Below are 17,914 nucleotides of genomic sequence, written 5' to 3' on the forward strand. Positions count from 1 at the left end.
TTCCACATTTCGAAAACTCTCAAATAATTACCAAAATTTTCGTTTTCAATTTTGATTCTTTTGCTGCAAGAAGGCAGAATTTTTTGTAATTCTTGAAGATTTTCGGAATGTTGAAACATGGTGTTTTGTTTAGTCAAAATGTTTAAAGTGCTAGAAAAAAATAGAACAAAAAATAATCCCATCATGGAACGGATGTCAGAATATAAGATTTTTGAGAATTTATTGAGGTTTTAAAAAAAATGTCAATTTTTAGATAGTTTTGAATAATCGTAAAAACATAAACTTTGTAAAAAATAAGAAGTCCTATTTTGTGACCAGCGAACCATACGAAAAATTCTGAAGCAAATCAAAAATGGCGAAGGAATATCATTGGTTGAGTTGACATGGAATGCCCCACATACAAGTGTGTCTGAATTTGTAAATACCTGATTTTTAACATGCAGTATCATCTAACATTTTTTATTTGTCTAAATTTTTTTTATCGCAAACCCACTCACAACGCCACTTTAATATATATCGATAGTAACTGCAATGATTTCGGTAATAGCTATTATAACAATACTGTCATCACCGACGATAATATCAACAGAAACAAATCAAGTTCACAAACTTTCGATTTCTAGCCTAAAGTACCATAGATACTGTTGCTAATTTATTAAAAGAATATCAACACACTTTTCGATTTGGGATTAATAGTTGAAGTTTATTCTTTTAAGTTACTTGTTACAGCAGGAAATATTAGCTGGCCAGAAAAATTTATTTTTGACACATCTTAATATAATAAAGATTAAAAAAGTTTCTTCTGATTAAATATCGGTTTTAAAAAGAATAAAAATAGTACGTGCCGTTATGGACATCACAAAAACATGTCGAAAATATAACACAACATTAGATTCTCACTCTTCTTAAACGTGTATATATATATATATGTGTGTGTGTGTGTAGGTGTGTGTACATATGTTATTTTTACTAATCCTAAAACAATGTTGTGGATCAGATGTTCAGTTATTGTTTCTTCTCTTACTTTAATCATTTGATTCGCAGGGTTGAACCAGTGTCAAATTCTCTAGACGTTATAATTTATTCAATAAACATCTATTAAAAAATGTGACGAGACGTGGTTTTGGTCTAGTATATAATAAATGTCGCATTAAAATTCGTAGGTTTGGCCACCACGTTTTATCTACATACAATATTTTTTTCAATTTATACAAATTGTTGGATGGCAAAAATAATGACACCTGCAACGATCTATCAATATTATTATCAAATATCGACTATCATTATAAATACGATAGATTTGACAGTTCAAAATGACCAGTTAAAACCAATAATTTATTTCAACTGATCGTTTGATATTTTCTGTTGACGCATTTTAGAATATAGGTATAGTGTTTATATTTCTAATGTGGAATAATTTTTCATATGCTCTTATCCGGTGATATTCACGTACACTGGCATATAAGACTCCGCTTTAAGATTGTAATCGCCTTACTTGCATTGTGATATAAATGAACTAAGGACGTCAGTTTAATCGAAGGTGTACTTACAGACATCCATTCCAATTGTTTCTCGCCAAAGATGTTCGAGAGTTGACGATTTTTATTATTTACTACAATGTGTTATGCTCGATCTATTCCGTTAAATATTATACATTTATTATACCTATATGCATATTGGGGTGTTTAAAAGAAAAAACTCTTTTTTACTTCGAAACAGGTTCAATAGTTTCGTGTAGGTATAAAAATATGCCCGTTAAAATTTGAACAATTAATATTAACAATAAGAGGTTGCGCATCGCGCTTTTTTTATTTTCTATAAGAATAACACGGTATAAATGGTTTTTGCTCCTTCTGATTTTTATAACTAGCTAACGATGTGACATACAGGAAATTCACAGACATATTTTTGTAAAGAATTGAATCCTCTATAAAAAGGGTCTGTCGTCATTTTACGATGAATCTACTCTTTCAAAAATTATTACACACCTAAAATAATTTTTGACCTCAAATAACTTTTAAAAGACTAGATTTATCATAAAATGCTAACGAACCCTTCTTGTAGAGTGTTCAATTCTTTACAAAAATGTGTCTGTGAATTTCCTGTACAACACATCGTTAGCTAGTTATAAAAATCAGAAGGAGCAAAAACCATTTATCCAGTGTTATTCTTATGGAAAATAGAAATCCTCTTAATGTTAATATTAAGACCTCAAATTTCAACAGGCATATATTTATGCCTGAACAAAACTTCTGAACCTATTACGAAGATAAAATTTTTTTTTTTTTTATAACACCCTCATGTATATACATACATATGTATACATATACTTACATATGAGTGTATATATATATGTACATGTGTATAATTATTTCTTTTTCTTTTTCTCTGAGTCTTACCCTAAGGCTTAAGTGCATCTCTCAATTCCAATGCTCTTAGATTATGTGGATACCAAAATTATTCAGGCTTGCTGCGACATCGTACACTACAGGCAACAACCATTTGTCGAATTTTTAGAATCATTGGATTAGGCCATGAAAATTAGTAGGTCAAAATGTGACGTGGATAGCCGCGAGTCAGGGTTGCAGGTAGGGTACATTTTCAGTGCAAAAAAACAGGTGTCATGCTGGTTCGATACATTTTTTTTTAGATAAAATTTAGTAAAAACGTGTCAAGTTGGGCTCAATTTTTTATTGTATTTTTCATTGATATTAAAGCACACCTATACATATACGTATGTATAAATAATTTCATTCACGAGTTATTATCACTCCGAATGATAACTAATGTATTGAAAATTTTACCACACATAATCTCATCAATAGCCACAAGTTTTGTATCCTCAAATTTCTTCACAGAAACAAGTATTTGCTGTTCAATGTTTTTTTTTTGGTATTCGTGATAAACAACTCGAAGAATTACATCATTTTCTGATAAGATAAATTTGCATTTTCATCAGAATGGTTGTAACATAGATGTTGACGGGGAGATTGTTCTCCTTGGCAACATTTTGTACTTTGCATCGAAAACGGATTGAGAATTCCAAGGTATTTATTACACAGTACACATGTACATCTATTAGATATATGTTTATATACATGTATGTACATATATTAGACATATGTGGATATATCGATAATTGAAAACATTTTATACGAGGGTACTTGAAGGAAATGTAAACAAAATTATCTAGTACCTTACACGTGGATTGTTGTATAACTTGGAAACACAAGAGTTAAAGTAATCTGAGTCTTTATGAAATCAGGCAAATTCAAAACGTATATCACATTTTATTTTCAATTTGCTGTTGGTGACATTTGATGAGATCATATTTGGTTTAAGAGTTTGCCCAACATTGAACTTGCATGTTGTGATCATCATGTGAAATAACTTCATGAAATGTAAATCAATGAAGTATGTATATTTCAGGTCAGTGGGAACATTTTTCTTCCACAATTGCATCTAGTGCAATCAGTTAGGGTGGATTTTGAGATTTTGCATTACTTCTTCTATAATCTACAAAAGTTAAGATGACGTAATAGCTTTGTTTGTATTGAAAAATTATTATCACACATGCCCCTATTTTCACTTATACATCATCATCATCACTAATTATTAAGAATTCATTATCGTTTAATCAAATTAATTTGGCACAGCATTATCAACGGATTGTCTTTATCAATACGCTCCAGATAGATAATGCTTTTTGCAGCCAGACTGACAGTTCCCCATCTCTAAAAATTTGAATATACACTTATTTTTAAGTCAAATTTAGAAGACCAGTATCTAATTGTAAGACATGATGTTTGGATTTCTCGCAAGTTGATGTTCAATATTCGGCAGCGACGTAGATGAGCAATCAAATTTTCAAGGAATTAGTAGATAATTTAATGCCAAAATGGAGGTAAACTAATGTTTCTCACGACTCGAGATAATTTAATGAAAAAATTTATTACAGCAGTTGAATGGATATCAATGTCTATGAATTAAAATTTGTACCCACTAACCAATACAGTACATCCAATGGCCAGGCACAAAACACTTTATTTGTAGATCGTGTTGAACGTAACAGTACTTATATAAATGAGCGTTTGCTATTACGAGCTTAGTGGCATTTCGGTGTGAGTTAACATGACGCGAAAATTCGGCAAATCAATAGGCGTTGAAAGTGCTTTTTGCCGAAATAATTGCGAAATGTAGTATGGTTGGACTGTAGAGTGCGTATACTTGAATGCACTAATTATGCGAAATGTTACATGATTATTACCCGTTTGAGGATACTGGCTTATGCAAATCAATTGAGCGTTAAGCGCTGTTTATATCAGGCCCGCGGTTGTCTCCAGAGCTGTGATAGATCAGGATATAGTAGAGCAGATTATCGAATTATTCATTTTCAAGGTATAGGGTCAACAGGGCAGTCTTTTGAACACCACAGGGTTATGGGAATCACAGTCTACATTGAACCGCTACGACACCATCTCGTGCCATCCACTGCCATTTGATGAACTACTTTCCGGCGCTGCTAAAAAATCAAATGGGTCACGATATTAATTGACGAGTCACGTGAAAGCATCACTAGATGAAAACCAACTGTATATCCACGCAATTTAACGGAGCAATGATCTCGTACATATTTGCTGCTCGAGTTGTGACGTTAATCAAAAGCTAACTTAGAAGATATGGATATATTTTGTTGGTCCTTAAAATGGGCTTGTCTGAATTTTATCCGAGAAAATTGTCCAAATTGGCTTCAAACTGATAAATGAAAATCTGTGCCAGAGAGCAACTCTGTATTCAAATTACAAATTGGCACCTGTAAGCACAAGTTGTTTCTTATCTGAATAACACTGATTTGTTGGTTTTTTTGAGTCATTCTTTTTCTCCGACTTCAGTTAGCGTTAGAAGAATCTAAAATTTATATGCATCTAATGTATATTGTCAGTAGATACCGGTTGAAAAAAATTTCATGACTCCTGATGCAATATTTGATATGACTATACCTTTGATTTTCATTTAATTGAGGAGGTACGACGAGTAGATAGCTGAAAGAGTGGGTGCATTTTGCGAATTTTTACATCGAAAACCAATTACTTAGTTCGAGTGGGGTACATCGATTAAGCTGTTTTTGAGATAGCGTGGGTACCACAAAAAGTCTCACCAAACAAAATGGTTGACGTAATTGTTGACACCAATACTACCTATTAATTTATTCTAATAAAAAAAATGTTGATGTAGCTCGGTGGGCATCCTTTTAATTGAAATAAACTCTGATCAAATTGTATATTAGATTGTCGAGTTATAAATTCCCAAAATCACCCACTTTTTCAGGCATTGACTCATTGTTGCAGGCGCCTCCAAAAGTTTCATCAGCTGGTATTGATAATACAGCTTGGATTCATATGATTTGCGAATTTTTTAAATGTTGACTACGCAGGTACAGATTATTTTTATTAAATTCATTTGAAGCCGACTTAGAAACTGGCCTGTTTAAAATTCACTGTGACCCGTTTTTAGGGTCAGCTATTACAGACACTTCGAATTCAATCAGAATTAGTTCTCAGGTTGATTATGTACTTCGACTCTTTCTTTTCTTTTCGTCAGGAAGCACAGATTATTTACAAAGCAGATATACGATACATGGATAAACGAGCTTGTGCTTCGTACTTTTCTCAGATACGCTAATGACTACTTAATTAGAAAGTAATTAGAAAAGTTCCTCAAGCTCATCTGGACTCACCAGTCTTCACACTATCTGACCTTTCTGGGGTAGAGGGTCGGGGCCCCCATATCCGTACCGTACAGTCATCGGAAACAGAAGCCATCATTTGATGATAGACAGGATTCCAAGATACGCAGTTAACGGTTCTACTATGGCCTACCAGTGTAGCTATAGGTGATTCTCTCTTTATGTGCCAAACGTAGACTTTGTTATCTACAATCATTAGTTGACAGTAAATAAATGCTTCAATAGGCTAGTTATAATTTTTGTCTGAATTTCGAAAATATTTGTACGAATTATTGCACTTGAAAGGTGTTACTTTCACTGACAATAAATCATATTTGCATATTAATTCTACATACTAATAAATGTAAATTTAATATGAAATTGAAATCTGAACATTTTGCAAAACCCTTGGCATCGTTATTCGTGATTTTCCCGAATTGTAATTTTTACTCGATTTGCACAATTTTGGGATTTTTAATTCACCATCAACAAACCTTCGCTTCCAGAGGCAACAAAATCTTGATTAATACCACCAAAGCAGCTGTGTATTGTAAAATGTCCTTGCGTGACACCTTGGAACCTCCTTACAAGGCAACGATCTTGCAGATCCCAGAGATGAACGCCTTGGTTCGCTACATTCAGTAGAGCAAGTCGGTCAGACTTATTCACACTGAAGGACATTACCGGATGGTCTTCTTGCAGTCTATAAGGATGTTTTTATTTCTTACTTGGATACCAATATTGGTCATTAAGCAATGTGTAAGCATATTTCTAAGAAAGAAAAACCACCGAAGATGGTCATGATCGTTCATTTTTTAGAAACTGAGGTAAAGTTTAACGCAAGAAATAAATGGTAAGTATAACAAGTGCAATAAATTAGTATGCTGATCAAGTATTGTGCCAATAAAGAGTTGTTAAATGCCAATTGGACGGATACTTATGATGATACTTACACTGTGAAGTCGCACAGATCGTCGAAGTTATAGCCACGTATGCGGTAATGTGAATCAGCTGCTAGAACAGTTTTTCCATCACTTTTGCACCATAAACACTTTACTCGAACACCTTCCCATGAGTCGATAACATTGCCTTCCATATCCTGTAAACAAACGTAGAAGTTATGATAAATACAATAGTGCGTTGCAGTTTGAAAGATACAACAAACACAGGCACGACCAAAGTGATCAGGTAGTTAAGAACTCTCATGATGCATGTTAAAAATCTTATTCCGATTTTTTAAATTTGTGAGCAAATTAAAAGAATGTTGAAACTTACACATTGATAAAATTGACCTCGCAGCCCTCCAGTAACAAATTTATTGGCATCACGATGCCAGGCGCATGCAGTCAAGGAATCCTCTGGGCTTTGAGTCAACTTCACTCGAAGTTCACAGTCAGGTGTTTCGACACTCCAAAGCCAAAGTTCAGGGCAATCTTCAGGTCCGCAAGCAATTAAATGACTGCTGTCGGGGCTCCACGCAATTAGTGCCACTCCGTAAGAGTGTCCTTCCAGAGTCTTTCTATGCGTCACAGTTAAGGTGTCCTATAATATAGTAATATTTTATACATAGAAAAATTCAATCCTTCATAATTTTCTGACAAAAATTCCGCAATTCGAATTGTTGTGGTGTAATTCGATTACAGTTTTATTCATACCGAGCATTGATACTTTGAAATATAATGAAGTGAATATAGCGGCGAAAGTTTTCATAGATTAGATGTAACTTAGTGGCTCTTCATGACTCGTGTTATATAGTCAGCCATAATAAAGATATTCATTTTCAGTTCATTACAATGAGCTCTAGTACGTGTATTAAGTTCATAATATGCAGTGTAACATATGTAACAAACAAATGCGTTCATCTAAGGAGGTAGATCCGAGCAGATATCTGGTAATAAATGGGTTAATTTTGGGAATATATACTCTACAACTATTCATTTAATACAATGTGTAGAATTAAATTTTAATTTTTTGTATTAAAATGTAGGTGCATCAAGGTACGTTTACAAATTTTGTTTACAAAAAGAATTGTTTTTTTTGCCAGTCAAGGCTAATCGTCTCTCATAGTCTGCGGTAACCATTATTCCTCATTGTTAGCTGATCTGAAACACAAAATCCGAATTAAAAAATTATACAGTCAGCATTCTTCCTTTTCTTTAAATTAAAATTTCAACAAATTGACAACTAGTTGTATTTTGGGTTCGATATTTGGTCAAAAATTTTCAAATTTTCATTAAATTGCAAGAATCTTTAGGATCATTGGTAATAACATCGACTGTCGAAAAACATTGTCTTCAATTTGTAGTAAAGATTAAGCCGTCAGGATAACATAGTCACTAGTTTTGAAAACTACATGTTCAAAAAATCAGGAGTTATACAGACATTGATGTGTAAGAAAATTAAGCCATTTTTTTTACCTTACCTTACCTTACCTTACCTTAGTCAGCGATTCCAAGGTTACAAAATCATTCCTCGGCTAGGCTCGCAGCATTTTCAGTAGTAATTTGATTGTTTGTGCTGAGCAACTTGGTTACACGAAACGTTCTGCGCTCCAAAGTCAACTTTACAAATGCATTCTGCATCCTTCACCTCGCAGTACCGTTCAGAGTTCCACTGAACATTGATACCCGAGGTGTCCACAACTTGAAGATAGCATTTAGTTTCCAAGTCTAACAAATGTGCTGCAATGTTAGTGTCAAAGTTGACAATATTTGCACATATGATCTGTTTTGTGTGCTATCCACCAATCGTTGTAGTTGAAGGTCTTATTTGTATTTTGAGTATGTCGTCCAATGCAGCATTGTAATAAATTCATAGAATCACTGGAAAAGTTTCAGCAAAATTTAGATGAAGAGTAAATTTATGGCGATAGCTTTTCAATGTATCTGCAGTCTTTGCTTGCCGCTGTAAATACCACGAAACGCTCTCCGAAGAGTCATGTAAAAAAAGATAACCACAAAAAAGCTTTCATCTTTTGCACAGAATCACTTTTTCATCTTATTGTGAAATTGTATTACATAGTATTTGTGTCGATCCATTTCTATGTTAATTTTCCTTGTACTCCAAGTCTTGTTGGTTTCTTTTTGTAAATTGGAAGCTTCATACCAGTGCGCTTTCAGCTGCGTCCAACACACTTTTTTTTGACAATTCTGTATAACTCTTCGTTTACACCATGTGCCATTTTTAAGTACAGCTAATCCGTTTATTTATATGACTTATTGCCTCTGCTGATATTTTTTTTTCTTCCTGCGCACTTGTCGATGAAATCACATCATGTATTCACTCAAAAGCAGCTAATATGTGTTTGTCAATTACATCGTCGGTTGACTGAAACATTGGTATTGTTAGATCTCAGAGTCCACAAAATTTTTTCTCAATCCAACGCCCATCAATCATATAGCAAAAATAAATTTTGTATGTATTTCATTTGAGCTTCATATGTTAAGATATGTCGGTACACTTTTGACCTCACACGTCGGATACGGAATTTTAACTTCTGTTAATTTCATGTGTTGACTAATAAATAAGAAAACTGCTATGAAATATAGCTGAATGTATTTAATATTGTGGTTCATGCTTGTTTCAAAATCACATGCATTTCGCAGTTATTTTATGTCAATTTTTGTTTTTGATTGGCTATTCCAAATTTCTGTTGACGTTGTAATTCTCTTGGAATTTTGTACTTCAGGATAATTCTCTTTATCAACAATCCATAATTTCATTCGAGTCTTTCAAATTATCACATCACACAAAATCACGAGTCACGCTCACTGCTGCACAGTAGATGACAAACTGAGTTACGTGTTCCTTTTGAAACAAATGGTACAATCTTTAAACGAAATTTCAAGAACAAGTGGTCTGAAATTGTACTCCGACCTGATGAAAAGCGGACTGCTTTAGTAACTTACTCATAACTTTCAGAATTAGTCACATTGCAACATAAAATTAAATACAATACTCTTAACACTTTGAAGTTCAAGTAAAAAATCTTTAAAACAAAATCTCATCGGATGTACCTCCTTAAAAGAAATATCTATTACTGGTTTGGTGGTATTATAAGTTTGTTTAAAATCTAGTCAAGTAAACTCAACCCACCAAACGCTGTTATTAATCAGATGACGGGTACAATATACTGTGTAATATGATTCAGTCTCTATATGCATTCGGATATACCCAAGTGCCGTGAAAATCTATGTTTTACTTACGGGACAAACATCCCATACATTGACGGTTGTGTCTTTGGAACCAGTGGCAAGCTTAAGACCATCTGGGGAGAACTTGCAGTACCATACTTCGTCACAGTGGTCATTAAGTACCTGAGTTGTGTGACATGGGAATTGTTCCTTACTGCAGTTGTGGTCCACCAGTAGAGACACACTCTCTAAATTTGTCTAAACGAAATAAGTCACGATGATAGCTCGTTAACACACGATTTTTGGTCTTTTCGTTTGAAGATGTGCCAGAAAAATATGTAAATTATTTTTTAACACTTGTCCAAAGGTCAATTAACATTGATTCTTTCAATATATACTTACAAATGTCTGGATTTTTGTTGTGATTCACGTAAATTTGATGATCGCATTGTATTCAAAGTCTTATTTTACACATTCAGTAACTTTTGAAATAAATTCTATTTTAGTTATGTTAATTACCTGTGTCTGAGTAATGTGGTATGTACATTGTTGATTTTGCATTTCCACAGCTTGGCAGAGCAGCGAGTGCAAGCGACGTGGCGGAAGCATAACAGAAGGTGGTAGATACCTTTGCAGTCGGTCCATTAAGGCAGCTCTGGAGGCTGGACCTTTACCGTCCCAACCAGCCCGTGTCTGTAACAAAACACACATACAGAAAAGAGCCTGAGAATAGTATACGGCAAAGACAACATTAGTGTTCTTAGATTTGTACTTTGTTCAACGTGTTTTATATTTTTACCTGTAGTTCATCGCGTCCACTGCACATCATAAAAGCTGAGAGCTGATGAACACGCCCAGTATTATGTCCAAGAGGAGTGAGTTCGTTACGTAGAACTTGTAAAGCTTCTAAAACCAAACCCTCCTCCAAATATTCGAGGTATTTTTGTTCTAGCAGCAAAAACTTCATTTCCTAAATAAAAGTAAGGTAGAATTCAGTATATTAGGCACTTGTAGATTGAGTAAATTGACAAGATTAGGTTTTTACTACGTCATTAAATAACAATGTTCCCACCACAAGACTCTGACTGGATCCATGTAGAAACGACTTCAGTTCATTAAGGTCATGATCTGCTTTATTCCAATCACCATCCATTACATGTTGCCTGAATTTTGCTGCAGAAGGATGATCAAGGCGACATCCGGACTCTTGCATGAGCAGATCGGCTGTACGACTAAAAACGATTATGCGACAATATTAAAGCTTACAGAAACGAATACAATTGTGCGTTACAACTGATTCTGGCAAGCATTGGAAACATTTCAAGGCCTTTTTTTTTTTTTTTCAGAAAAAGAAAGGACTGAAAATGACTATTGGGAATCAATCAGTGCATGTTTAAAGAAGGTGTATCTAACAAATAATTCTCCTTTAATTAGGATTATATTTATGATTTTGATCATGTATGACGAGATTGATAGCTAATTCATAAATAATAATTTTTCATTTTGTTGCATCATTTGAAAATCACTAAGTATATGTATCGTAAGATGTAACATTGCTTCAGAGCAAGACTAGTAGATGTCCAAATATTCAAACTTGACATTCCATTTCAATAAAACTGCTTGTAAATGTACAAAATAACGGCAAGCAATGATGAGTGGGGAAACCAGTCTGTCGTTGTTAAATTGTCACTTGTGAAAGTTGAAATTTGGTTAAGAATAACACAAAGAACCATGTAACATTGAATTAAAATTTATCATTGGTATATATGGTCCAATTCACACATTGAAATCGTCTTGATGTTATAATATACGTATAACAGAAAGGTATTCACTATAGACTTGATACTATAATTAACCTTCTTCCATCTAATAATAAAATGCAACACAGATATGTCTGCAGCAGAACACTTCTTGGTGTAAATACAGACAAGTCGGAAGAAGAATCTGAGGAAACATGTCCTTCAATATTGATAAGTTTCTATGATACGGAACAAACATGTTTTTTCTTCATTGACAATGTTATTCAAGAAGTGGCCTTATTGTTCTGATAGATGGTGAGCAATTAATGATGACTATAAATACATACTACATTTCCCACTGAATATTGGCGAAAACAAAATTGCAGAATCATTTTGATGACAAATGGAAGAAGTTCAAAACTTTTAAATCTGGTGCAATTTTTTTTTTAATTTGGAAGAAGAAGTTTGGTGAAGATGAAATACCAAAAAAGGCTGATGGTCTAGTTGCAGAGAAACATTCATACCTGAGTCTGTTGAATCAGTAGTTAATTACTTTTGTCCAATATATTTCAGTGCAAATAATAAAACACACTACATTATCATTTTTTGTCAGACAGAAAATGTTCTATTTTTATACAACCTTACTAACATTCATTTACAAAATAGATCAAAAAGTTTTTAGTTAAAGGAAACACGTATCATATAATTAAAAATTTGTATGGTTTCTTACTCTGGATTCTCACCAAAATCTCAAACTTATCTACAAATCATAATGCAATGGATAAAGTAAAGTACTATATACTGATCTGAAAAATTATTTTGTTTTAACAACTGGCAAGTTGTCTTGAAATTTGTTAATACTACACTCTAGAATCCAAGCAAATATTTTGCGATGCATTGCAATTAGCAAAACTAGAATCTTTATGAATCTACATATGAAAAAATACTATATTATTTCAAGTGGTATTAGCAAAAATAATATCATGCAGTGTTGACTATTATCAAACTTGTTTGTTTTTGTTTGCTAACTGACAGCAAGCAATATTTGATTAATACGAGCAATAACGATATACAGTGGGGACAATAAAGGGTAAATAATACTTTATTACACCAACTGTTTCTGTACCAATTTTAGTGCGTCTGGTGTTCTAAGAAGTTGAAGCTTCTAGTGTTAATATAACAAGTAGAATAGGTGAAAGAAATTCCGTCACTGCAACCATTGAAGGTACACTGGATGGTGAAAAATCATGAGCATACAATTATTATTTGAGTGAATCATTCTTTTTAGCCATCCTTTTAACCTTAAACAGTTAAAGCAACTGAAATTAATGTAGATATTTTGTTGTGTTAATGTTACGACGTCAATCTTATGGTTTTTTAAGTACCTTACAATGTTTAGAATGCAAGCCAATTATTAAGTAATCAATCGATAGATAATATTCTATACAGGCAGATTAAATAACTTTAAATTTTAGGTTTCAGGATGATGCAATAGATAGAAATAACAGCTTTGAACTGAAATGAATAAATATAAATTTAATTCGAATATTCACGAAATTGCTGTATTGCCAATATGACACGGTTTCTGTATGACGTTAAAGATGATTAGTTTTGTTTTCAACTATCTTGGCTACTTTGCACTATTGCCAGAATAATTGTGAATTCAACTTGTCTATTGTTTCATAAAATTATAGAATTACTAATAAACGCAAATTCAAGGGGTTCCTCAAGTTTTATGATTAGGAAAGTAAATTCTCTAAGAATATCAGAATCATTGGAATTAGTGCAGAAACGTCTAAGCTGAATAAGCATTATATACTTTATAATAAGTATTCTTTGTGTCCAGATATTTAGGAGTAAATCAGCAGGGCAAATGATGATCTTGTAAACTGCTTTTCAAGCAAGACAAAACTATCATAAAAAAATGAACATACTCAAGTCCAACTGTCTTCAGATGTTGACCAATCAGTCGTACAATGTCTTGATTTGTTTTGTCCATAACTTTTGGCGTCTCCGAAGCTCTGTTTGCCTCTCTATTCATACTATTTAGATCACTGTCAGGTCCTAGTGTTATGTTGCCGTTACTATGTGGGCCTCCAGAGTCTGCGGAAGCTCCGTTTTGCTGAGGCCCGGGCGGCGCAGATACACCATTAGATGCCTGCTGCATGGTGCTGCAAAATTAACATGAAATAATATTTACCATGCAAAAGGTCTTTTGTTATATCGGCAATGGTCAAGTTTCTTTTGACCAGATTTTAAGATCTACAAATTAAGTAATTTAATAGGCACAATTTGTAAGCATCGCGATTTTGATATGGCCACAAATTATTTTGCGAAATTAATTAGTCAACATGATTTTAAATGAATGTGAATTTGCGCATATTGCTGACAAGTTTTCGCAGAATGATACAGCTTTTATTATCCAATTGTAAACTTCCACCACGAAACAAAGAGACTTGGATCATACATATTTTCTTTGTCTTCAAGTAACACGTAATTTATCACAGACGTCTAACTGTCGATTGTTGAATGTTAGTTAACAAATTCAATGCAATGTTGTAATGCAATGATGCTACAGCAACTTCAAATAGAAAAAAATGTTAGGAGAAATATGTGGGGTGTAATTTTTCGTTTTCGCAGCGTGAAGTGTCGCAATTTTCATGAATCATTTCAGGCATTGACAAGTTTGCGAAGATAACTTAGAGGTTTACATTTGAAATTAGTGGGTATCGAACGACAAAGCCTTCTCATCGGACAGAATGACAACTGCACAGGTTAGACCCTGTTAACGGTAGTCGGAGAGTGCATATCTTTGGTCATTGTATATCAAGAATAGAAACCGATTTATAGGCCAAGCTTGCGGAGTAGGATTGATGGGAGTGAAAACTGTAGGGTAAGAAATTTTGTGCCATGTCATAAAAAAAAGTAGGTTACTTGTCAAAAGTTTAATACTGATAATATTACGTGGAGAGTAGTAGTGAGCGAACAGGGATGAAACTTGAAACGAAAATTAATGGACGATGAACGAGCGGGGCAGTCGGCGAGGCGACGACGATTACCGAAAATTTTCCATCTCTAGGCTGGAGTGGAGCTCGTCCGCTGGTCTTACGGTAGCCGAGAGAGAACTACGGGACCTTTTGCGCGGTGGCGGAGCGAGTCCACCGTCGTCCGACTCGCCGCTCGAGGCCAGGCTTGTTCACGTACCACCCCGTTTTTCACACAATTATTATCGCTCGTTTCGTTGGTGGGGCAAAGCACGGAGCCACGATTGTACGAAAATTGCAATTTGCCCCCTTTCCTGCGCGATGCTGCACCAGCGGGGCTGTACAGCGATGGGAAAAAAAGAAGAATTAGGATTCTTGTACGCCTGCCAAAACGGACACGAAGTTACGAACAATGACTGCCACCAGCTGATACTTGTTTAGATCGTCGTTCACGTCACTCTCCTACTCGACAGTCGTTCTGGGAGGCGGTTAGGTGGCCCCGCTAGCTGTTCGAGCTTCCATATTTCGCAGCAGAGCGAGCTTCGTGGTCTGCTTACTGCTTGTTTGACGAATATTCATGCCGCTAGATGACGCTGGTAAGGTACAGGCAAAGGCGGGTGAAACGGATCGTAGCGCTGGTTTGTACCCACTTTCTTATCCCTTGAGAGAATGTGCTATTCTTTTCAATCTGGATTCAGTTGGTCAGGATTCTGATACAGTCAGTCCTTACCGATTGTGTGAAATGTCACTTATTTCGGCTATAATCGACGTCTACGCATCCCTGATGCGAAAACACCACGGCCAGCGCAATCCTACGTGCAATGCCGAATACAAATATCCAGAAAAAGTTTTGTGTAACGCAACAATGACGCCAAAGAAATGTGTTCCTGTAATTGAATTACCAAATATTGCAGGAATACATTTCCCAGTTTTCTTTTCGTATGGAACAGAAGTTTTTGGACGTTTTTGTTCAGCATTGCGGGTAGAATTGCGCTGAACGCGGTATGTTTACGTCAGTGGCCAGTGCTATGGGCTTTGATAAGATAAGTCATATGTCGTGACGTTGTCCTCGGTCGGTAAGGACTAAGGACGGAATTTTCTTAACCCGTCGTCTGCACACCTCCACCACGACCTGTCCACTGTGCATTGGATCAATCTGACTGCACACAATATTCGGCTTTGAATATCTCGGTAAGTTCGAACTTTTCTTAAAAAAATTTAGAGATATTTTTTGTAGTAAATTGATTAAACTTTAAGTTTATGCATTCGGATTTTCAAAAATAAAAAATTTTGCTATTGGAAAACGTGCTTGAAGTTGATCGTACCGCTCAGCACTATAGTACAGAGAAAACTTTGGGGTCAAAATGACCGCGTGTGTAAACCAAGAGTGGATAGCGTTATTTTATTATCGATTGGGTGTTTGTTAGCAAACTCATTATGGGCCTTAATTCCCGTGGGAATTAAAAATAATAACGTTTAAGCGGCGAAAATGTATCGTAAACTAAAAGTAAACCATTTCTAGCAAAGTAAGAAGTCTACATTTTTCTGAAACTTGTCAGAAATTTCTTGCACTCAATAACCTGTTAAATTCAAGGGTATCTAGAAATTCAGCAAATGTATTTTCTTGTGCCAGTGATTGAACAATATATTGATATTTTGACTTAATGATTTACTTGGCAACAATTTCTTTTGTAAATCTTCAACGGAGATTTTCTATAAAGAATCTTTTTTCATAGCAACTCAAGACTCGAGTACTACAGATACTCCGAAATCATTTTCTAGTTGCCGCTGCCAGCAGATTGTATAAAGAAACATAATTTTGTACCAATCTAAACAACTTCTGCAGTCATTCCTGGAAAAAAATTTATTGCAGTCTCATACCTGCAGGTTTTTCATATTATATGCTGTCTAGTTGGAAAACTCGGGAATATCTGCTGAAGTTTTTCAACTTTTTCTGTCAGATTCGCATTCACATAAGGACACAGTTGATTGAGCCCAGAAAAATGTGTACTTAGTTTATTGAGATTAATCCCATTTCATTTACTTTTTTTCTTCCCATATCAAAAACAAAATCTGAAAGTTCCCCGCGATCCGCACCGGATTTCCTGTCGATCCGGTGTGGAAGAAGTTAAAACAAATGATTCATTTAACTGACCTTCATTCTAGAACCAGCTTAAGAACTTCCCGATGCGTTTCGGGCCCATAAGATATTAACAAATTGACGGGTTCTATAAAAACAGACGTATTTCGGCGCGTTGGATATTACGCACGTATCCCAAAAGATCCGACAAGTTGTGTATACAGCTTTATACACACATGCTGTAGCATTTTTTCAAATACGTCTGTTCTAGTTTCCTAACAAAATACGTCCGTTTTATCCGGCCCCCTGAAATACGTCTGTTCATGATCGATAAAGTCCAAAACTTAGTGAGTTCATAATTAAAGATTGAGACCAAAATCATCCGCAACCGTTGATTCGTCGTCCAGATATCGTCGTACAAAAAACACGCGCCTACACATAAACATCCAGGCGTCCATGGAAACTCAACTTTTCATTTTCGGGGTGATCGTAAGAACTTCCCTAATTACTTTTGTCGTTAAAAGAAGATACGGGAAATTATAAAATAGTAGGTATGTTATGTAACGCAAGTATATTTTACGCGTTTTTGCATGCGTGTTTTCGGTACATAAAGTACCCGTTGCTACACTGCGCGCATGCGCATTCGCTGACAAATCGAAAGCGCGTAAAATGCTTTTCTCATATAAAACTACCGTGTGCGCCACGGAGATACGATCCTTCTACCCCTCACGTATTTGCATTTATTCGTTTTCAACTCGCGCCCGCGCTTGCCTACGACTCATATCGCAAACTTACGTTCGGCGTTCAAAAATTGTATTTGCTCCCATGATTGCCAACATACTATTGTGCCACGAGTGCGGAAAGCGGAATATTTCCGATGATTGTGAAGCTTGCAGCGTGAGCCGCGAAGGCAAGTACTGCATTCATACGAACGCTGGTGCTGCAATTGCTCGAGTATTAGTGTGAACACTGCATAAGCCAAGGCGAGCGCCGTAATCGCGCGAGTCAGATATCGCGCATTCGCACCTGTGATACACGCTATTTTTCTCAACACCTGTGAAGGAAAGTTTCATTTGAGAAGCAACGAGGGTGCTACTGAGAGCGCGTAAAACATTTAGATTTTGTATCGCACTGGTAAATCAAGCTGTATGTAAAAATTGATAAAAACAAAAGGCTTATTCCAACGAGACGGCTATTTTCCGAATAATTTTTTTGCACTGATCGTAGTAATCTGCCGCTGGATCTAAAAATCT

At 35.1% G+C, this 17,914-nt stretch overlaps 1 protein-coding gene across 6 annotated transcripts; it reads right to left on the reverse strand.

Annotated features, from left to right (window-relative positions):
- Positions 1 to 682: 682 nt before the first annotated feature.
- LOC124177378 (WD repeat-containing protein 26) lies at positions 683 to 15,109 on the reverse strand. Of its 6 annotated transcripts, XM_046559701.1 has the most exons (12): positions 14,993 to 15,109; positions 14,657 to 14,919; positions 13,532 to 13,768; positions 10,931 to 11,090; positions 10,658 to 10,828; positions 10,378 to 10,551; positions 9,931 to 10,116; positions 7,001 to 7,267; positions 6,679 to 6,824; positions 6,220 to 6,428; positions 5,738 to 5,932; positions 683 to 4,522 (listed from the first exon to the last, which is right to left on the reverse strand). In XM_046559701.1, exons 2-12 carry the CDS (start codon positions 14,668 to 14,670, stop codon positions 4,467 to 4,469), a joined length of 1,815 nt encoding a protein of 604 aa, XP_046415657.1. In that variant the 5' UTR covers positions 14,671 to 14,919; positions 14,993 to 15,109; the 3' UTR covers positions 683 to 4,466. The 6 variants fall into 6 exon arrangements, with proteins under 6 accessions (XP_046415657.1, XP_046415662.1, XP_046415661.1 ...); XM_046559706.1 differs by having other exon boundaries at positions 683 to 4,519; positions 5,758 to 5,932; positions 14,657 to 15,086; XM_046559705.1 differs by having other exon boundaries at positions 5,758 to 5,932; positions 14,657 to 15,086.
- Positions 15,110 to 17,914: the final 2,805 nt, after the last annotated feature.

The sequence above is a fragment of the Neodiprion fabricii genome, chromosome 3 (genome assembly GCF_021155785.1).
Source record: "Neodiprion fabricii isolate iyNeoFabr1 chromosome 3, iyNeoFabr1.1, whole genome shotgun sequence".
NCBI classification, from domain to species: Eukaryota; Metazoa; Arthropoda; class Insecta; order Hymenoptera; family Diprionidae; genus Neodiprion; species Neodiprion fabricii.